The sequence below is a fragment of the Girardinichthys multiradiatus genome, chromosome 24, assembly GCF_021462225.1.
Source record: "Girardinichthys multiradiatus isolate DD_20200921_A chromosome 24, DD_fGirMul_XY1, whole genome shotgun sequence".
In the NCBI taxonomy this organism is placed as follows: Eukaryota; Metazoa; Chordata; class Actinopteri; order Cyprinodontiformes; family Goodeidae; genus Girardinichthys; species Girardinichthys multiradiatus.
This window is the reverse complement of record NC_061816.1, coordinates 3278777-3300995: the sequence shown is the minus strand read 5'-3', so window position 1 is coordinate 3300995 and position 22219 is coordinate 3278777. Positions and strand designations below refer to the sequence as shown.

General features: G+C 40.8%; 2 protein-coding genes across 3 annotated transcripts in view; one reads left to right on the top strand and one right to left on the bottom strand.

Annotated features, from left to right (window-relative positions):
* LOC124861420 (zinc finger protein 260-like) overlaps positions 1 to 22219 on the bottom strand; it is a 680754-nt gene that overhangs the window by 96548 nt on the left and 561987 nt on the right. The window lies entirely within an intron of this gene.
* On the top strand, positions 5110 to 19561 carry LOC124861424 (NACHT, LRR and PYD domains-containing protein 3-like). 2 transcript variants are annotated; one of them, XM_047355188.1, is made up of 10 exons: positions 5110 to 5693; positions 5778 to 5891; positions 6982 to 7095; positions 8256 to 8334; positions 8494 to 8722; positions 8828 to 10622; positions 12135 to 12308; positions 16130 to 16291; positions 18096 to 18139; positions 18288 to 19561. In XM_047355188.1, the coding sequence occupies exons 1-10, from the start codon at positions 5605 to 5607 to the stop codon at positions 18809 to 18811; spliced, it is 3324 nt and encodes a 1107-aa protein (XP_047211144.1). In that variant the 5' UTR covers positions 5110 to 5604; the 3' UTR covers positions 18812 to 19561. The 2 variants fall into 2 exon arrangements, with proteins under 2 accessions (XP_047211144.1, XP_047211143.1); XM_047355187.1 differs by lacking the exons at positions 12135 to 12308; positions 18288 to 19561 and having other exon boundaries at positions 18096 to 18259.

Here is a 22219-nt window from a genome sequence, read left to right as displayed (position 1 = left end):
TTCAGAGGATGGCTCTTCCTCCTGTAATATAATGTGCTTATCTTAGTTTGGCCTTCATTCAGAGTTCTAGTTGTCTCTCTTGCTGGTGTTTTGATTAGCGCCTCCTGTGTGTTATGAGACAAAAACTTCATAGCACATTGAAATCATTAAACATAGTGTGTTAATTACTCTCTCTGTGAATCCAGACTGTGTGCACACCCCAACTGAAGAGAGGAGGTTAAAGGACAGGGCATGTTTCTTCCTGTCAGCAGCTCATGGGGGGTTAAACCTATGTGCTCAGTGGGTGATGATCTCATGGAGAACATCACCAAGGGCAGCACATCCAGCCATTCCATTTTTGGAAGGAAGCACAAACTTTAGCTAATCGTTCTTTGATTGTGCGATCAGCTCTCTCAGCCCACCTGGTGAACCATGTCAATAAAATCAATAACAATTTATTTCAGGGCTCGTTGGGGACAGGCAATGCTCCAATACCTGTTTTCATGAGAGTCTTATATCTAGATAATATAATAGAGTCATCTTCTCACCTTTAACCCGTACTGGTACTCATTGTCTTCCGCTTATCTGGGACCGGGTTGCGGGGGCAGCAGACTCAGTAGAGATGCCCAGACTTTCCTCCCCCCAGACACCTCCTCCAGCTCCTCCGGGAGGAGGAGCAGCGGCTCTACTCCGAGCCCCTCCCAGATGGTCGAGCTCCTCACCCTGTCTCTAAGGGAGTGCCCGGCCACCCTGCGGAGGAAGCTCATTTCAGCGACTTGTACAGTGCCTTGCGAAAGTATTCGGCCCCAAACATAAAGATATAAAATTTACATTTTTTGTGAAGAATCAACAACAAGTGGGACACAATCGTGAAGTGTAATGAAATTTATTGGATGTGTCAAACTTTTTTAACAAATAAAAAACTGAAAAGTGGGGCGTGCAATATTATTCGGCCCCTTTACTTTCAGTGCAGCAAACTCACTCCAGAAGTTCAGTGAGGATCTCTGAATGATCCAATGTTGTCCCAAATGACTGATGATGATAAATAGAATCCACCTGTGTGTAATCAAGTCTCCGTATAAATGCACCTGCTCTGTGATAGTCTCAGGGTTCTGTTCAAAGCGCAGAGAGCATCATGAAGATCAAGGAACACACCAGCCAGGTCCGAGATACTGTTGTGGAGAAGTTTAAAGCCGGATTTGGATACAAAAAGATTTCCCAAGCTTTAAACATCCCAAGGAGCACTGTGCAAGCAATCATATTGAAATGGAAGGAGTATCAGACCACTGCAAATGTACCAAGACCCGGCCGTTCCTCTGAACTCTCATCTCTAACAAGGAGAAGACTGATCAGAGATGCAGCCAAGAGGACCATGATCACTCTGGATGAACTGCAGAGATCTACAGCTGAGGTGGGAGAATCTGTCCATAGGACAACAATCAGTCATACACTGCACAAATCTGGCCTTTATGAAAGAGTGGCAAGAAGAAAGCCATTTCTCAAAGATATCCATAAAAAGTCTCGTTTAAAGTTTGCCACAAGCCACCTGGGAGACACACCAAACATGTGGAAGAAGGTGCTCTGGTCAGATGAAACTAAAATCGAACTGTTTGGCCACAATGTAAAATTAAATGTTTGGCATAAAAGCAACACAGCTCATCACCCTGAACACACCATCCCCACTGTCAAACATGGTGGTGGCAGCATCATGGTTTGGGCCTGCCTTTTGTCCGCAGGGACAGGAAGATGCTCAAAATTGATGGGAAGATGGATGGGTCCAAATACAGGACCATTCCGTGGAGATGGTCTGTCACGGTTAAGTGAGGGAGGGTCTCCTTTCTGTCTAAAGATCAGTGCTTCCCTTTCATTGTGTCCTTGGGTAACACACTGAGCTCCACACGTTTTATTTAAGCCTCTAATGTCTGGTTCTGCTATAGTAGGAAAAAACAACTAAGAGTAGAAACACTAACGGCATTAACAAACCTGGAATATGGAATATAAAACATTGTCAGGAAGTTTGTCACAAGGAAACAGATTTAAGGTAGATTTAATGTAATCAGATTGATGTAATAAGGTCATATTTATTTACTCCAGACAGTTTCTAATCCAGCTTCTCCCCTCTAAAGGTTGCTTTAAGAAGGCAGCAGGTCCAGAAAGAAGAACTCAGCATCACGACTCCTGTGACCTTCGCTGGTCCTGATGTGAAGGTGACAAACAAAGCTGCAGCTGATCTCCTCTTCTCTATGATTGGTCAATCAGCCACCCGCCAACACTGGCAGCTCATCTCTGGCTGTCAGCTGAATCGCTGCTAATTTATTGTATTTTGAAGGGGTTTTGTTACTTCATACTTAAAACTAAACATAACTGTCACCAGCAGGTGGCGCTGTTCAATCAGTAAAACCACCTTCCTCAACAAACAATTCATTCAACTAAAGTAAAAACCTTTGAGGTTTTTTACTGAAGCTGAAAATAATTATGTCAAAGAATGTGATAAAATAAATGTTTACTTTAGTTTTGCACATAAAGACAAAAACTGCATCAATATTTTACATAATAACAAGACTGATAAAAGGTCAATAACAACACAGTTTATTGAGACAATCTTGGTCTTATTATTTGTCATTTCTTTTTCCAGGAAGCCGCTCTTCATCATCTTCCAGCTTATCTCTGTAAAAAGTAAGTACAGCCCAAATTTCCATTAAGGGCTGTACTTACGTTTGTTGCCAGCAGTTTAGACATTACTGGCTGTGTGTTTAGTTATTTTGAGTAGTCAGTAAATTTACTCTTTTATACAAGCTGCACACTGACTACTTTACTTTGCATCAAAGGGTCATATCTTCCTTTGAGGGGTGTACTAACTTATGAAAGATCCTGTAAATATTAGCATTGGCTTGTAGTGCTAACAGTGATTAACCAGGTCATTAAGCTCAACTTGCAGGTCTGTTGATTTTCTGCCTAGCAACTAGAACCTGTTAGTCTTGATTTCAGGTTTTTCTAGATCCAGCTTCTAACTTCAGAGGTAAATGAAAACCAGGACAAGTAGCAACCGGTTCTTATCCTCGGTTCTCTGTTTTTGTGAAGTAAAGATTAGTCTGCTTAAACTCCTCATCTTTTAGCCTGTTTAGGCTGATCAGCTCTTCATTGCAGCTCATTAGCTTCTTGTTTATCTTGGAAATAGTTTATTCTAAGTTTTTCTATTAAAGGAGCCCAAGCACCACCTGTGGTTTTTACACCACATTTGGAGGTTTATGGTTTTTGTTCATTTTGACTATTGTTGACCTATTGACTCCAGGCTCATTAACCTTTGCTGGTCCTGATTTATTCTTCAAGAACTATAATTAAATAGAAGTTTTCACCCACCTTCTCATTAATGATTGAAATTAATGATCATTACGATGTGTGTCGGAGAGAGTATGAACTATTAACAGAATTGTCATCTTGTCTCAGAGTTGGATTTGGGTGGTTGCTTTGCAGACTGAGCAGGAACTAGTTTTTGTGTGGAGGAGTTCTGGGAAGCAGTCTATTCACACCCCAGCCAATCTTCGTGTCCTTGAGTACCAGATGTGGACGTGTGTGCTGTATCAGCATCTGGACAGCACCAGTTTTATTCAGTAGGACTTGTATTTGTGAAACTGTGTGTAGCCAAACCCACGATGATGTAACATGAGTGTTTTTTATTCCTTTAATAAAAGGCTGTGACACAGAGCAGCTCCTCTAAGAGAATGAACTGTCTCTCCCTGGTAGCCAAAGATAACTTTGACTCGCTTGTGTCTTCATTGCATACCTTCTCTGAGTTTATCAGTGTGTCTAACTCTGACATTTCTTTTGGTCCTTCAGAGCCGGATCACAGGTGTCTGCCGTTCGGAGGACCCTGCTGCCTGACTGATTGTTAAGTCTGCATGCAGCATCCAGAACAAAAATCCTCCACAGTGAATTCTGTGTGGGTAACCGCTCCGTGGGCCGTGTGACTCCGGACTGTGGACCAACGTGATCCCAAACAGAAGGTGTGATTGAACGCACGAGGTAAAACGTTAAACTTAGGTAAAACGCAGGCAGATAGGCCTGGCATCCGTAGTAAAAAGAGTAAAAACGATAAATAAATCTTGGCTTATGTTTAGAGGCTCCAGTTGCCCCCTTAAGGGGCACAAAAGCAGTTCCCAAGGACTTGATTGAGGTGTAGAGGCTACTGTCGCTCCCTTAAGGAGCATGAAAGCAGCCACCAAGGAATAGGGGTCTTGAGTTTAGAGGCTCTCGTAATTTCGCTTAAGGAGATTCAAAAGCTGCCGACTCCATAGAAAAATCCTCAGAAGATTCATGTTACAGGGAAATAATTCCATATTTGACTCAGATTATGTGCATTCTTGATTTTTCCTCTTTGAGATAAGTTAAATCCAAGCTCTGTGAAATGACCTTGAAAAACGAAATGCAGCTGCCTGAAAACAAAGATAAAACTTTTTACAAACAGCAGAAGCCTGTTTCTACTGAGAGCTCTGATGAAGATTGTAACTCTACCCTGCATGTGTCAAACTCAAGGTCCGTGGGCCAAACCAGCCCCCGGAAGTTTATGTGATTCTCTAGAAGTAGAACCTTTGATATGGTGATTGTATGCTTGAAAAAAAAGGATGCACAGACAACAGGAAAACCTGCAGCCTTGATAGGATTCTGAGGCTTCACAAGGTGTGGACTGCAGCAGGAGTTGCTGCTTCAAGAGCCTCCAGACAGACGTGTCAGGACATGAGCTACAACAGTTGTTACATTCCTGGTGTTAAACCCAGAGAGCAAAAAACTTTGCTGCCTCAGTCTGTTTTCTTCAAGTCTTCTTCTGTTCTTTGTCTTGCTTAAAGGAACCGTAAGTTTACTTTGTTTCATTGTTAAAGTTGATTTGAACTTTAATAATTTAACAGTGTGTTTCTGCTCTCTGGTGTTTGGAGAACATGTTCTCCTCTTATTTCAGAACCAAGTTTTAGTTTTACTGTATATGAAGGAACATCTACAGGATTATTAGATTATTGTCTGAAACAGTCAACATGATGAGCAGCTGATGTTTGTTTTTCACTAAACTAACAGCTTTGTTTTCAGGTTATTAAATCAAACTTTCATTTTCACCTTTAAAGTCACAGAACAGCTGCTTCCTGTCAATCCTTTCAAAATAAGATGACATCAACGTTGTTAAAATGTTCCATGTTATTAAATGGTGTGAAGTTTTAATGGAACATATAATCCATCTGTATAGTTTGATGACTGAGAAATCCAGCAGGTCCAGATGTTCAGAGTTTGTTCTGCTTCATTTTGTGGAGCTGCAGCAGAAGAAGTTTGACTGATCAATATCTTCACATCATGCAGTGTTTCAGTCTGCAGCTCCTTCACTTTACAGTCAAACTGCAATAATTTCATTCATTGAAACAATCTTTTCATCTCTAACAAACGTCCAACAATCTGTTCTTTCTATTATTAATGTTAAATATGGTTTAGTGTCACAATCTTTGTTTCTGGAATAGAGGAACAACAACTACCTAGACTGTTCATTTGTAGCTACAGGTGTGTGTCAGTGAATGAAAATGTATCTTCATCATGTGTGTTCTTGGCTGCAGCTCCATGTGTGTGAGCTGATGTGAACTGAGCAGCATGGATCAGTGTGAGGACAGAGAGGACAGAGTCCCTCCCTCTAAAACCACTCTGTGTGGAGAACATGAGGACCAGAGCAAAGTTCAGAGGTTAGATCACCATCTCTAACTGTCTAGGACTCTTCTCCATGTCAGAGCTCAGCTCTCACATCACCAAACCATCTTTATTCACAGGAAACAATCAGAACCAGAACCTGGACCTGGACCCAGCTGTGTGTCCTTAAAGAGCAACGAGTCAAAGGATATTGGTATTGATTATAAATCAGCCCAACATTCAGCTGTAAACAGGTGAGCTGTTTCTAAATGTTCAAACTAATTAGTTGAAACTAACTTCATTCCAACATATTAATGAGAACACAACTCTTTCTCACACATGTCTGTGTTCACATGTGAAGCAGTGTGTGATGGATGCTAAATCATGGAAATAATCAAACCATTGTATTATTGTGATGATATGAAATGATCTTGTTAGATGATATTGGAGCTAAAATCAGTTGTTCTTCCATCCAGTTGAATCATTCTGTATCACCTTGTGTCACATTAGTTCATCAGAGTTGGTGCTTCTGCAGAGCTTAAGGTGACTGCACATGTAGGCAAGTCATGATGCTGATTCAAGGATTAGATGTCAACTAAATAATCCAAACTAAATCTGATGGAAAACATGATCTCTCACTGTTATCTGCAAACATCAATGAAATCAACAGCTTCTAAAGTACATTTGTGTTCATTCAAAATGATCATCAGTCTTATTATCAGCAAACTGCTCCACAGTCTCCTTCAGCAGCCACTAAATGTCATCAACAATACAAGATCTACGTGCTGCTGTGATGAAGTCTGATGATGAGAACAAGATCAATGTTTTAGAGGACATTTATTGTGGATTACTTGATTCATGAAAGGTCCTTGAATGCACCACCATGGCCTGTATGACCATAAAAAGCTTTCCAGAAGCTCAGAAATGATGAGCTGAGAATAAAGCTGCTGCTCTAAAGGGGTTCCATCATCAGTTTAAGACTAGAACAAGTAAAACAAACAACAAGAAGATAAATGAACTTGTTTCTCCATCAGCAGTTCTGACTCTGATCCAAAGGAAGAAAGTTTGTCAGGATAGAAGATCAGAACACATCAAACACTGTTCTACAGAAAAACTTTCTGATTATTGTTCAGTTCCTGCTACCAAACCAAAACATCATCCCTTATTAATGATAATCAGTGCTAATTATTAATCCATCATTAATATACGGTTTACAGTGAAACCAGGAATATTTGGATCCTCTTCAAACAAGAGCCACTGTGAGACACTTGAGAGTTCTGAGCTTCAGGGTTTAACTTTAAATACATTATTAGACTAAGTTTGAATTCAGTGTTTTTCCTTCAGGATCCAACAGAACCTCAAACCAGAACCAGAACCCAGCTGTGTGTCCTTAAAGAGCGACAGGTCAAAGTTTCTTGGTATTCATTTTAAATCAGATCAACCTTCAGCTGCAAAGAGGTGAGCTCTATCTAAATGTTTTAACTGTATGAAACTGAACTGATTCAGTTTGAAATGTTTTGATTCCACATTTTTCCACATTTTTATTCCTATTTATGAAACTGTTTGTTTTTGCTGGAAGCTTTTCCACAAATTCAGTCTCCAGTGACTTCAGGGTAAACATTGTTGGAGGTGTTTCTAAGTGTCTGTAGTTCACCTGTTAGTCCAGCAGGGGTCAGGCTAATTCCAGCTGAAGACATAATTCAGGTTCACCATTTTAAAGAGATAATCAATAACAAAATAAGTGTGTTCCCAGTTCAGACTCTAGTGGATTGTTTTGTTCCTGAATCTGTGCTTCTAATGTTTTCCACCCTCAGTTTTAATTCATATGTTGAATCAGACGACTTTTAAAGTGAAGAACTAAAGGAGGGCAGATAATACAAGATAAATGACCAAAATAACAACCAACCCTTTTTATCTGATCATATTTAACTCGTAGGTTTAAGTGTGAGACTGTAAATAAATAGAAATGCACAAATGTTTAAGACAATTATTTTACTGGTGGTGAAGATATGGAGCAAAAACATAATTATTCACCTGTAGAAAAACCTGAACTTTACTGACTAAGGTCCAGTTTTCAAAACTGATGTTTTAGTTTATTGAAATTAAAGAAATTACTTTTTGCAGACACCTTGTTTTAGCTCTGCCAGTTATTATTACCCCTATACTTGTTTTAATTTGATATTATTGTTTTGTTGAAAATGAGAGACCCAGTGTCACAATGAGATTTAACTGCATGAATGGAAGTGGAATAAAAATATGAAAAAAACCCAACAAAATAATTTAAAACCAAAAGTAAAAACAATGTTAAAATTCAAATGTCCACAACTGAACCACTGGTCCACAATCTGCTTCATGTTCTTCTGGATGTTCAGTTTAAAGTTCTTGTAATCAGCAAGTGGAACAACTGAGCTTTTAGAGCTCTGAGAAATCAGCCATGTTTCAACACAGTTACCATGACAACTCAGACTCTGCTCAGGTAGGAACTTCCCCTCTGGGGACAGCTGTCCCTGAATGGGAAAAGACACGTAGCTTTTGGAGCAGGACACCACATGGACCTTCGTCTTTGTCTGTTTGTTGTTCTACACAATGTGAGCTAATGCTTCCTGGTTCCTCCACAGGGTGGACCAGCAGAACTCAGAGGTTCCCAATGGTCCGTCTGCCCAGCAGCATCAAACACAGCTGGACTCCATATTTATGGTCTGTACATGTACAACAACTACTTCTCCATCGGTTCTGTTCAGTCATCTCCATGCTGCACTTTGTAGACCAGAGGACTGTCAGTCTGTCCAACATGGACCTGATGTTTGGCTCCATGATCTCAGTCTGATGTGTCCTTCATATATTGTTCTGTTCCAGCTGCTGGAGGACAACATTGTTACTTTTGTGAAGAACGAGCTGAAGAAGATCCAGAAGGTTCTGAGTCCAGATTACCCAGAAGGCTTAGATAGTCAGTGGGGGGATGAGGAGGTGTTGGAAGGTGAGGATGAAGAGAAGAGGAGGAGCAACAGAGAGGCTTTTGAGAAGATCACACTGAACTTCCTGAAGAAGATGAAGCAAGAGGAGCTGGCTGAACGTCTGCAGAGCAGTAAGAGGATTTCTCTACATATTTAACCTGGAGATATAATCATGTGCTTAGTGAAATATGTTTTAAATATTGTTTAAAATGTGTTTAACCTCTGTCTCAATACAGAACATGTTGCATCCATTTGTCAACGTAAACTTAAATCTGGTCTGAAGAAGAGGTTCCAGTGTGTGTTTGAGGGGATCGCTAAAGCAGGAAGTCCAACCCTTCTGAACCAGATCTACACAGAGCTCTACATCACAGAGGGAGGGAGTGGAGAGGTCAATGATGAACATGAGGTCAGACAGATTGAAACAGCATCCAGGAAACCACACAGACCAGAAACAAGCATCAGACAAGAAGACATCTTTAAAGTCCCACCTGGAAGAGATCAACCAATCAGAACAGTGATGACAAAGGGAGTGGCTGGCATTGGGAAAACAGTCTTAACCCAGAAGTTCACTCTGGACTGGGCTCAAGACAAAGCCCACCAGAACATCCAGTTCATATTTCCATTCACCTTCAGAGAGCTGAATGTGCTGAAAGAAAAAAAGTTCAGCTTGGTGGACCTTGTTCATCACTTCTTTACTGAAACCAAAGAAATCTGCAGCTTTGAACACTTCCAGGTTCTGTTCATCTTTGATGGTCTGGATGAGAGTCGACTTCCTCTGGACTTCCACAACAAGGAGATCCTGACTGATGTTACAGAGTCCACCTCAGTGGATGTTCAGCTGACAAACCTCATCAGGGGTAAACTGCTTCCCTCTGCTCTCCTCTGGATAACCACACGACCTGCAGCAGCCAAACAGATCCCTCCTGAGTGTGTTGGCATGGTGACAGAGGTCAGAGGGTTCACTGACATGCACAAGGAGGAGTACTTCAGGAAGAGATTCAGTGATGAGGAGCAGGCCAGCAGGATCATCTCCCAAATGAAGACATCAAGAAGCCTCCACATCATGTGCCACATCCCAGTCTTCTGCTGGATCACTGCTACGGTTCTGGAGAATGTGTTGGAGACCAGAGAGGGAGGAGAGCTGCCCAACACCCTGACTGAGATGTACATCCACTTCCTGGTGGTTCAGACCAAAGTGAAGAAGGTCAAGTATGATGGAGGATCTGAGACAGATCCACACTGGAGTCCAGAGAGCAGGAAGATGATTGGGTCTCTGGGAAAACTGGCTTTTGATCAGCTGCAGAAAGGAAACTTGATCTTCTATCAATCAGACCTGACAGAGTATGGCATCGATATCAGAGCAGCCTCAGTGTACTCAGGAGTGTTCACACAAATCTTTAGAGAGGAGAGAGGGCTGTACCAGGACAAGGTGTTCTGCTTCGTCCATCTGAGTGTTCAGGAGTTTCTGGCTGCTCTTCATCTCCATTGGACCTTTATCAACACTGGTGTCAATCTGATGGAAGACCAGAAAAACATTTCTGCTTTGTCTAAATTATCTAAGAAACCAAAACTAAAAAGACTCCATCAGAGAGCTGTGGACAAGGCCTTACAGAGTCCAAATGGACACCTGGACTTGTTCCTCCGCTTCCTCCTGGGTCTTTCAGTGGAGACCAATCAGATTCTCCTGCAAGGTCTGCTGACAAAGACAGGAAGTGGCTCCCAGACCAATGAGAGAACGCTTCAGTACATCAAGGAGAAGATCAATGAGAACATGTCTGCAGAGAAAAGCATCAACCTGTTCCACTGTGTGAATGAACTGAATGATCGTTCTCTGGTCCAGAAGATCCAACGGTTTTTGAGTTCAGGAAGTCTCTCCTCAGATAAACTGTCTCCTGCTCATTGGTCAGCTCTGGTCTTCATCTTACTGTCATCAGGAGAAGATCTGGATGTGTTTGACCTGGAGAAATACTCTGCTTCAGAGGAGGCTCTTCTCAGGCTGCTGCCAGTGGTCAAAGCTTCAAACAAAGTTCTGTAAGTTCTGACAGAATTTGGGTTTTGACACCAGGAGCTAAAACCAGGAAAGAGTGACTATTATCCTGGATGTTCTGCTCAACAACTACGGATTTATTAGAAAGTATAAATGTTAATGTTTGACTGTCAGTTCATTCAAAATATCAGTCAGTCAGTCATTTTCTACCGCTTATTCCATAGTGGGTCACGGGGAAGCTGTTGCCTATCTCCAGCAATCTGTGGGCGAAAGGCAGGGTACACCCTTGACAGGTCGCCAGTCCATTGCAGGGCAACACACAAACAACCATGCGCACACACTCATTCATAAACCTAAGGGCAATTTAGAGTGACCAATTAACCTAAAAGGCATGTCTTTGGACTGTGGGAGGAAGCCGGAGTACCCGGTGAGAGCCCACACATGCACGGGGAGAACATGCAAACTCCATGCAGAAAGACCCCCGGTCGGGAATTGAACTCAGGACCTTCTTGCTGCAAGAAAACAGTGCTACCAACTGTGCCACCATGCAGCCCCATTCAAAATGTGTTTATTTAAAATAAACACTTGTCAAGATGTTTAAGAAACATTTTTATCCCACAAGACCCAACTGACACTAAGAATCTGGTACCAAAATGGTTCCTCTCCTAACAGTAGAATAAAAGTGGTTAAATTTAGTTTAACTTTTTAACTTTTAGCATAAATTATCTCTAACTTTTTTATACCCAAACATTGTTTTAAAGACTTTTTTTTATGTTTTGTCATAAGAACTTCTGATTTTTTTCAAAGAGAAAAACATGAAATATTCAATATCTTCCAGTGTTTCATATATATTAGCCTTTAAACTGAGATTAAAAACTTAAAATGACAAAATAAAAAAATTTTCAGTTTGGGTCCAAAAGTCCCTCAGCGGTTAAACAGGCTGACATTATCATAGAACGGCTGGGGTTAAAGGTCACAGCACAACTTCGTGCTCCAGAGGCAATGTGTTTCCCGAAAATAGGGACTGTTAATTAAAATTACAGAATATTGCTGCTTGGTTCTGATAATTAATATTCAGATTTCTGGTTGCTGTTCTGTTCTCTTAATGTTCTTCCCTTTAGTAATAACTTTCCTTCTATTTCCATCATGATTTTTATTTTACTGCTCGTCCCACAGTGTTTGAAGGAGGAGTAAATATGGATCAGAACATGTGGTCCAATCTGGAATAGTGTTATGTGGAAACATCATTTAGTTTTCCACTATTTGCAAACAGCTGCAGGATATTTTCACTAAAACAACAACAGGTCGTGTTTGCAGCTCAATCTGTACAGATTAAAACATCATTCAAAGTTTAAGTGGGTCACAGAACATAGACATTTGTCTAAATCACATTTTGTTCTGTTTCAGGGTTCTGACATGCATTGCATTGCTTTAGAGTTTCTGAGTTCTTATTTCATGAAGCAGTTTCATCTGTCTTGTTTAATACTACAATATGTTTTAATTTAGTTTTATTCCATCAGAATTGTTCTTATTCATTTGGATCTCTGTCTCTTCAGATTGAAGAACTGTAACCTCTCAGAGAAAAGCTGTGAAGTTCTGGCCTCAGTTCTCAGCTCCCAGTCCTCTAATCTGAGAGAGATGGACCTGAGTAACAACAAGCTACAGGATTCTGGAGTGGAGCTGCTGTGTTCTGGACTGAAGAGTCCAAACTGCAAACTGGAAACTCTCAGGTCAGAACAGCATTAATGACTTAATTGCTGTGAACATCATCTAGTTTCTGATTCCAACAAACCTTTTTTTCTACCTGAAAACATGCAGAATGTTTATGTGCAGAACTAAGTGCTCAATGTTCTGTAGGGTAACTTTAAAAAGTGACACCAAAACAAAAGAGTGAGAACTGCCAGTTATAACTAAACTCTGCTATTTGTAACAGAGTTCTGTCCCCTTTAAGGTTTCTCCTGCAGCTACAGTGGAAAAAGGACTGAATTAGAACTTTGTCAGTTTACCTATTTCAACAGCAATAAGGTTCATAGCTGCTCTGCACTGAACTGAATTCCTCTCCTGAAACTGAATGTAAACATCACTGGTTCTGAAGAAATATCAACTGAGGTCCAAATGACTCCCTGTAACATCCAATCAGCCCAAACTCTGTACATCTCATAAAATACAAGTTGGAGGAATCTCTGTCATTGAGAATTTTACCAACATCTGTTCATGCTGCATTCAGGTACAGCTGGGATTCTGGGCTGTTGAAATATCTAAACTCTAAAGTAATTTAAACTTTTTTATTCTCAAATATGGGCCCAGTCTTCAGAAATGTTGAAACCATTTCCTAGTGGTTCTGATTATGTATAATCTATCCAGACACTGGCTATGCCTGCTTATACTACTTTATTCATTGAAACAAATCCAACTAAGTGTCCAGTTAATTCTGTACTTTCTACTTTTTTAGTTTTAGAACATTATAAAAAAATTTCAGTAATTGAAATAGATTCTTTATTTACTGCTGACTGAAGAAAACCTTTTTGTCTGAATTGAAGCAAACTGAAAACATACCAAACTTTTTTTTGTTTACCGTCCCTCCCTTAATATAAATACTGCAACTTTTATCATGGCTTGTTCTGTAACAGGTTGAACAAAGAACCTGAAATTTCAGCTGGACACAACAGGTGAATATTAAGAGGTTCATTGAAATCTGTCGTTGTCGTTCGGCAGAAAACCAGCAGCAGGATCAGGAACCTCTGAGGGCAGACAGATCGGTTAGTGGCTGAACAGAGAACTGAGAATAACGTGAAGCTCAGAGAAAAAGCCACTAACCTTCTCAGAATCCGTGGGAGAGGGAGGATGCTGATTTTCAGCTCCAGTGTGACGTCACAGTGAGTCCGAGAGGCAGTGAACGGGAATCCTCTGTCTGATGTTATGATCAGATCCAGTACTGGGCTGACGGATCCGGGGGTAAGGCAGAGGGTGACAGTCAGGAGGCAGAATCAAGGTCAATGTCTAGAGATCAGAAGCCAGGGAGATATCCAACGAGGGCAAAGCAGAGCAGAGAAATCCAGGGGGCAAAAATAAGATCAATATCAGGCAGACAGGCTAGGAAGAACGCTGGACATTTACCACACAAGACTTTCAAAAATCTGGCGCTGTTTGTCAGCCAGAGAGCAGCATATAAAGCAAGGTAAACAGGTGGAGCAGTTGAGGCATGAATAGGGAGCTAGCCGGGGAGGAGCAGGTGAAAGCAATCCTCTGAAATCCTTCAGCACAGCGATGATCAGCAGGCAGACAAATGGTGTCAAACAGACAGTGCAGAGAAACAGACCAGAATCATAACATATTCTGACTGCATAAAGCAAAGTTGAGACAATTTCTTGGGTACAAATTATTTTGTTGCTACTGTTTGCTTTTGCCTTAATAAATAAATAAATATGTTTACTTATTAGAGCGGTGTTTGTGCTTGTCAGGCTCACGTGGCTTGCTGTGACAGTTTCATTAGGACTGATGCAGCCACTACTGTGCTTCAACATTAGGATGGTGTTGTTGGACCTGCAGTTGTTTGAACAAATCCAGAACAGATTCAGGAATCTGGAAGTTTTATCCAAGGTTAAATCAGATTAGGTCCAGAATTCACTCCCTAAAATCTTGGCTGACTTCTTTGGATTTTTTAATGATGTGCGTCTTTTCTTTTAAACAAAGCATAAAGAAAGTTATTTGTTGACTGTGTTCACTGCAAAATGCACTTTTCTTTTGATTAGACTTTAAAAGTATGATTTATTCAAATAATATGTTATTTTTATGGTAAAATTGTTTAGCATCATTTTGCTTTTGCCTATGTATACATATGTACATAATAACTGAATGCATTTATACTGTTTATAAACTCTGTATTTACACAGTGTCGTGGGTTGCCTGGTGGGCTTTTTTTTTCTTGGGCTTGTTTTTAATGACCTGGGTGCTTATTTCTCTCACAAGATTTGGCAACATTGTTTTAGCTTAACATCTCAGTTGCAGTAGTATTAAGATCACCAAAAAAAAAAACATTTACCAAACTGAAAAGTTTGCTAAGATATGTCATAAGTGTATCTAGTCACCCATGCAAAATTAAAAGGAACCATTTTGAATCTGTAAGTTACTTTATTAAGCAGACAACAGCTAATTGCCTCAATACAGGCTGACACTCATGCTAACACTGAAACTAAAAACTGATAGAATCATCACTTTAACATTGGGCTAATGTTAGTATTAAGCTAGCTTAGAAAGACAATATTGTCGAATGTAGCATTACATCTCGTTCCTAACACACTCACCACTACGCTCAGTGTAAATTATGTTGCTTTCAGAAAAATGCAGTTTAGATCCATTTCTGTTTCTGGGGATTTTAAAAAGCCCCAATCTTTTTAAAAGCCCTGGGTTTAGGAAGCCCAGGATGCGTTTCGATGCACATTTATTCTGGGTAAGTTCACTTTCTCAGGGCTTTACTTTCACAGCACTCTGGGATTTTCCGCTGTTATCTGTTTGTCGCCACTGAAATGAATGCAAAGTGTTTAGTAGGTATGTGGTGAATAACTGCAAGTACCACAATAGATAATGTTATATTTTTCGGTGGAAATGTTTGACATTTTTAAATAATGAAGGAGTTAATGGTAAACTGTTTTGCCACAGTTGTGTAGGAAAATGTATTATTAACAGAGCACTTAAAATTTTCCATGTTCATAAAAATTCACATTTCCCTAAGATTGTCTTTTCATGTAAGAAACTTTTCCTTCAAATCGCCTTTTTAAACATTTTGAAGGAAAACAAGGAAATAAAAAACAGACTGACATTTCTTTTTTTCAAAGATTTGACAAAGTAGTCAAATAATACACTAAATGCAGTTATTTCATCTTTACGTTTGAAGCAGAACCTGTGGAAGTACTTAGTCTAGTGTGAACATTTTATCATTTTTCATAGTTTTATGCAGACAACTCTGCAGGAGGGGAGACCACAGTTCCAGGTTTGGATGCAGCTTTCTAAAAGCTCTGTGATCCCTTTCACCCTTCTGTCCTGCTATCATCTACTTCACTGTCTACGCATCTTCTACTCTAAATAAATATTGGCTTATAATTAGACAGTCAAGGTATCAATTCCTTGTACTTCTGGACTGAAGTACATAAAATTTTTACTAGACATTTTTCTTGTTGTGCTGTAGATATCTGACAAGAGTTTGACTGATGATAGTAAAAGTACAATAAGTGTGTTAATCAGTGTTTAGTAGTTATTGAGGTTGTAAAGCAACAACTCTGGCCTGGTGCAGGTTGGTATAAAATTAAATGTAAACTAATGATTTAATCTTTTCCAACTTATGGATCCAGTAAAACTTAATGGAAGGTTTTAATTAACTGTATAACTCTAAAGCTGCACATCATCTACTATCATTTATCAGTTGAAACAAAAAATAAGTTATTGGCTAAGAATCTTTTAAAAATAGTAAAAGCCATTTGCTGGACTGAAGGTGTAGTGCAGTTTTATTTAAAGTCTTGAAGTCTAAAGTCTTTTGTTTCATTTTGTCTCTCAGACTTAGATCCTGTAACCTCTCAGGGAGAACTTGTGAAGTTCTGTCATCAGTTCTTAGCTCCCAGTCCTGCTGTCTGAGAGAGGTTGACCTGCAGAACAACGACCTACAAGATTCAGGGGAGAAGTTGCCGTCTGGTTCAGACTCTACACTGGAAATATTCAGGTGAAGATTCATCAAACTGGTTCTTCTGGGTTTTAATGAGGAACAGTATTCTCTGTTTCACAAATTAAAATGGTTTAAATGCTAAGTTGATGATTTTCTGGTAAATCCTTCTGAGTCGTTAGTTTCTCAGCTGGAACAGACAGCAGTTAGTTCATCATCTGTTTCACTGTTTCATCGTCTTATTTAGAATCGTGTGGGACCAAGATCAAATGCTGTCCTGGTCCCTCTGACCGGACTCCGGTTTTATGGAACATCTCTTTAAGTTCAATTTTCTAACCAAACACTTTAGTTCTAACTACTTACAGAACATTGACTCTTTTGGACCTTATAGAACCATCTACTCACCAATTCCTGGAAAGTCTGTAGACTCAAGATGGCCTCCAGAGATACACCTCACTTCAAAGAACAAAGCAGGAGGACACAAATGGTGACAAAGCAAAGGCAGGAGAACCTGCTGGAGTCAGAACCAGACCCAGTGAACAAACACACCATCATCCAGTTCCCAGTGGATGATGGTTGCTGGTTCCCCAGTTTCTGGACATCAAACTGGATCATCTGTGTCCAGAATAAAGTTACAGCAGAACATCAGAGATTTTAACCTTGTCTGCTTCTCTGAGACATGGAGAGCCCCAGTGGTTCTGGACCTCACCATGATACGGTCCAATTGTTTTACCCTGCACTGGGTGGACAGAACAGCAAAGACAGGAACATCACCAGGTGGTGGAGTGTGTCTCATATCTAATAACAGATGATTTGATGATGAGAACATCAGGACTTTGCCATTCTGATTTAGCACATCTGGAGCATCTGTCCATCAGTTTACCTGCTTTGACCATCCTTCTGGATCAGAACATTTCCATCAGTAACTAACACAGCTGTCTATATTCCACCTCAGGCAGATAAAGATCTAGTTTGACTGCACTACATGATGAGCTCAGTGAAGATCAGAACAGTCACCTGGATGCTGCTCCTATCATAGCAGAGGACTTTAATAGTTCAAGTCTCAGACAGGTCAGGACTCTTTGATGAAGATCTTTGAGCAGATGAAGCTGCTGCAGCTCATCTTCTCCTGGAAGTAGAGCTGATAGATGCTGAAAAACCTGCTTGATTGTCTCTCATATCATCAATCAGCTTCAGTCTCAGTGTGGATGCTGGACTAAATAAACCTTGATGATGTGAGTGTTCTTCAAACTGGAGATGAAGAACCAGACTGGATGGTGTCCTCCTCCTGCCTGATTCAAAAAGATGAAATTAAAAGAATGAGTTCAAACTGGGCTGAAACATGACAACTACAGAACAGAACTTTAGAGACGCTCCATTCAAATGGATGAGTCCAAATGTTGGACAGTTGTCTTCTGAGTGAAGAAGAACCGAGCCATGTAATGTCTGCTGTGGCAGAACCTTCAGTAATGAGACAGGAAAAGCCAGCTTGGTTGATTTGGACTCTTTAATGTAAAAAGTAGGAAATGAAGAGAATTGGGTCCAGTGGCCCGGCTGACTGCAGCTTGGCTGACCCAGACATGAGCCAAGGTTCCTCAGTCATGAGCAGCTTTATACAGCATAGTTCATTGTTAGCAACTGACAGACAGTACAGGCTGCGTCATGTTGTCTTGGTTGATTCTGCTCTATCAGTCTGGTTCCTCCCACAATGGACCAGACAACATATGCAGCGGGTCACAGAGTCCAAATGACCTAGATCCAGTTCTTCCAGCAGCATGTCAGAGTGGAATCTGATCTGATCTATTACAATGTCTATGTTTGTTGCTGAAAGAGACTGATGGTCTGACCCTCCTCCTCCTTTCAGGAAGCCTGCTGGAGTCCGATGGTTGAAACCAGCTCTGAGGAAGTGTAAGTGTGTTTTTCATTTGATTCATGACAACAAAGCAGCTCACATTCAACCATCTTCAAACTGTCCATCACTCATTCAGGAGTCATCATCAAAGTGTCAATAAATGATCAATAACTGCAGCTGGATTGTGTTTGTTCTCTCCATCAGATTCCTGTCAGCTCACAATCGACACAAACACAGTGAACAGAAAACTCAAACTGTCTGAAGACAACAGGAAGGTGACATGTGTGGAGAAGCTTCGGTCATATCCTGATCATCCAGACAGATTTGATTACTGGCCACAGCTGCTATGTAGTGATGGTCTGACTGGTCGCTGTTACTGGGAGGTCGAGTGGAGAGGAGATGTTGAAATATCAGTGAGTTACAGAAGAATCAGGAGGAAAGGAGACAGTGATGACTGTTGGTTTGGATTAAATGATCAGTCCTGGAGTCTGAGATGCTCTGATGGTGGTTACTATGTCTGGCACGATGGCATGAGAATACCCGCCTCCTCCTCCTCCTCCATCTCTAACAGAGTAGCAGTGTATGTGAACTGTCCTGCTGGTATTCTGTCCTTCTACAGAGTCCCCTCTGACTCACTGATCCACCTCCACACCTTCAACACCACATTCACTGAACCTCTTTATCCTGGATTCTGGATCGGTTCTGGTTCCTCAGTGTTTCTGTGTTGAGTCTAAAGAGTCTCCTCCTGTCAGAGAAACACTCTCACTGTTGAACAGATAGTTCAGTTTCTACATGTCTGTCTCTTTCACTCAAAAACATTTTCACATTCAGTCGGTTTCTTTCTGAAACTCTTGGAAAGGATTCCTTGTAAACTTGGTCCTCTTCCAGTCCTTTAAAGATGGAAGCTGGGATTATTCCAGGATCCAAAGGTTTGGTTCTGGTTCCAGTCAAAGCTTCATTTAGGGTTTTTCCTGCAATGTGTTTCCAGTGCTATACCAAGGCTGCTGCTGGAGTTGGTTCTTTACTGGTTCTTTAGGTCTCTTCCAGTAAATGGTTGATCCTGGCTCTTAATATCTCCATCAGAAGAAGTTTTAACATTTCTATCTCCAATCTTTTCTGTCATGTTTCTTGTTTGTGTCACTAATGTAGTTTTTCTTCATCTGATCTGAACAGTTTTGTACTTTAGTCCCAGATAAACAGGCTGCCTCCTCAGGATCTGTGGGCTGTGAAGCTCAGGGTTTCTGGAACTGATTTGTGATGAAAAATGATGACGTGATTGGAGCTGCTGTTTTAACTGCCCAGGTGGTTGTTCAGTTCCTCACTGTTAGTATCTGCTATGTTTTAATGAGCCAGATCAGTTCACAATATGACTTCTGATGAGACTGTTCCTAAAAGAAGAATCATTCCAGACTATCTGTGGCTGAACTGCAGATGATGGAAATGTAAATATTGAAGAATAAAACAGTATTTGCTACCAGTTTTTTGGGCTACATGGTGGCTCAGTTGGTAGCACTTTTGCCTTGCAGCAAGAAGGTCTTGGGTTCGATTCCCGCCCGGGGGTCTTTCTGCATGGAGTTTGCATGTTCTCCCCGTGCATGCATGGGTTCTCACCGGGTACTCTGGCTTCCTCCCACAGTCCAAAGACATGCCAGTTTGGTTAATTGGTCACTCTAAATTGCCCTTAGGTGTATGAATGAGTGTGTGCATGGTTGTTTGTGTGTATCCCTGCGATGGATTGGCGACCTGTCCAGGGTGCACCCTGCCTCTCGCCCACAGATTGCTGGAGATAGGCACCAGCTTCCCCGTGACCCACTATGGAATAAGCGGTAGAAAATGACAGACTGACATGAAGATAACATTGTTCCTCCAGGTTCTTCTGTCAGCAGAGTAACATCTGACTTTTAAAGGTATCAGAAGGAGACACATATCTGATGGACAGGAAGACAGAGGAACCATTTTCTGTCTCTTTCGATTTTTGTTCTGGTTTATTGTTGAGAAACACGCCTGCAGTCCAGATCTATCTCCAACTGATGCTTGGACCATCCTGAAGAAACTAGAGAGAATACCATCCTATTAGTGGATCACAAGAGAGACGATGATTGTCATCTGGAGTGATTTCAAAGTACATCACCCCACCCTGTTAGTGGAGGCTGCCTGGCCCCGCCCTATAAAAGGAAGCAGGTTCTACTCAGGTCCAAAGTTGTTCCTTTTGTTCTCCCAGTAGAACTCCACATTTCCAGTCATTTTAATGCAGTTTCAGGTTTAAAGTCACTGGTATCAAAGTTTAGTTTAGCCAAAAGCAATCAGGTCCAAGCAGTGAAAGTGTGTCAGTGCAGAAGATCCAGAGTATGTAATAAAATATTTATCCTGTGTTGTTTAGAAGCTCATAACCTGCACCATTTACCTCCTGAGAAGCCAGGGAGGAGACACAGCCCCCTCACCCACTCTCTGCAGCAGGACTAGATCTTCTCTCCAGGTTGTAGCTCAGGCAGGACTTGAACACAGGAACTCCACCACTGGCATCTTCTGGTCACAGACAGTTCCTCCACACCATCAGGTCCACTACCCTGTTGTCTCTCTTCTCTTGGTGCTTTTCAACTTTTCACTTTCAACCCTGAACTCCTCAAAATATAGACTCTGAGGTTCTTCACAACAAATCAGCTCCTAAATGGTTCCTGATGAGATGTTGAACGCAGACTTTCTTGAATCTCCACCCTACGGTCCATCATGTTGAGCTATTGGCTCACACTGGTTCAACTCTTCGAAATGTTGTTCAAAGTTCTGTCAAATTGTTTAGTTTTGGTTTTTAAAAACATGGATCTTCTCAGTCTTGATCTCATGACCTCAATGTTGCTGATTTCTGATCAAACACCTTGAGCTATCCAACCATACCTTTTGCTGTCATCTCGTAAAGCCTTTCAGTCATGACCTCTGACCTATTGGCTCAATCTGATGGATGAAGCTGACAGCAGCTGGTTTATCAACTAATGTGAATTTTCTTTCAACTTTACAAACTAATGTCAAGTTGAACATAGTCTCAACATAATTTATGGTAAAGATCTATTAATATAAGCTCTTAGTACAGTTGAGGACTTGAACTAGGACACTAGATGTTCTCTGTACTTGAGTTTAACACACTGAGCTGTTGGCTCATTCAGGTTTTCTGTCTTTTTCTGGACTTTTATCTTTTTATTTCCACAGTTGGACTCAAGTTAATGTCACCACAGACTTTGATCCCATGCTGTCTGAGCTTTATTCCCTCCCTTCCTCCCCTTCTATTATGTTCTCACACATTGAAATCATGCTGGGGTTTGGTTATCTGCTGGCTTTCAGCACAGGTGACATCCAGCTCAACAGTGTTTGGCTCCAGCTGGAAAACATGGTTGAACTTTCTGAAGGTAAATGTGAATTTGTATCCAGTAACAGGTCATTTCTATATCAGCTGGCCAAGGAATCATTTTATGTGTGTTTACTGTAACCTTCTGTTTTTATTTGCTTTTATTCATGGTGTCGTTTTTTACAGCTCTCACTTTTAGAGCAGTGGGTGGAAATGCGTTGCTGTTGTGTTATTTGACTTGTTTTATTTTCAGTCTAAATGTTTGATTAAAAACACATCATGAAAAATGAACATGACACACTGAGTTCTTTCCTTCGGCATTTCATCTTGTTTTAGTCGTGTTAAATGTATTTGTCAGTGTTTGGTTTCTTTATCCTCCAATTCTTAATAAAATGAGTTATTGAGTCAGAAAGCTGGACGTTGCTTCTTAAAACTATTTGAAGGAAAACAAGGAAATAAAAACAGACATTTCTTTATTCAAAGATTTAACAAAGTAGTCAAATAACACTGAATGCAGTTATTTCATCTTTAAGTTTGAAGCAGAACCTGTGGAAGTATCTGTGCTCCCTCTAGTGGACAGATTAGTTGTAGCAGAAGGTAACTGAGTTGGGACGCTGCACAGATATGATCATTCTTGATCAGTGTCTCCATGAATCAGATGTTTTCTGTCTTTCATACCCTGTCTTTCCTTCCTCCAGTTTGCTGCGTTTAAACCCTGACACAGTTGGTTTTAGATGAAGCCCATGCAGTTCATACTAACCAACACCTTGATCTACCAGGTCGCACATGATACATGAAA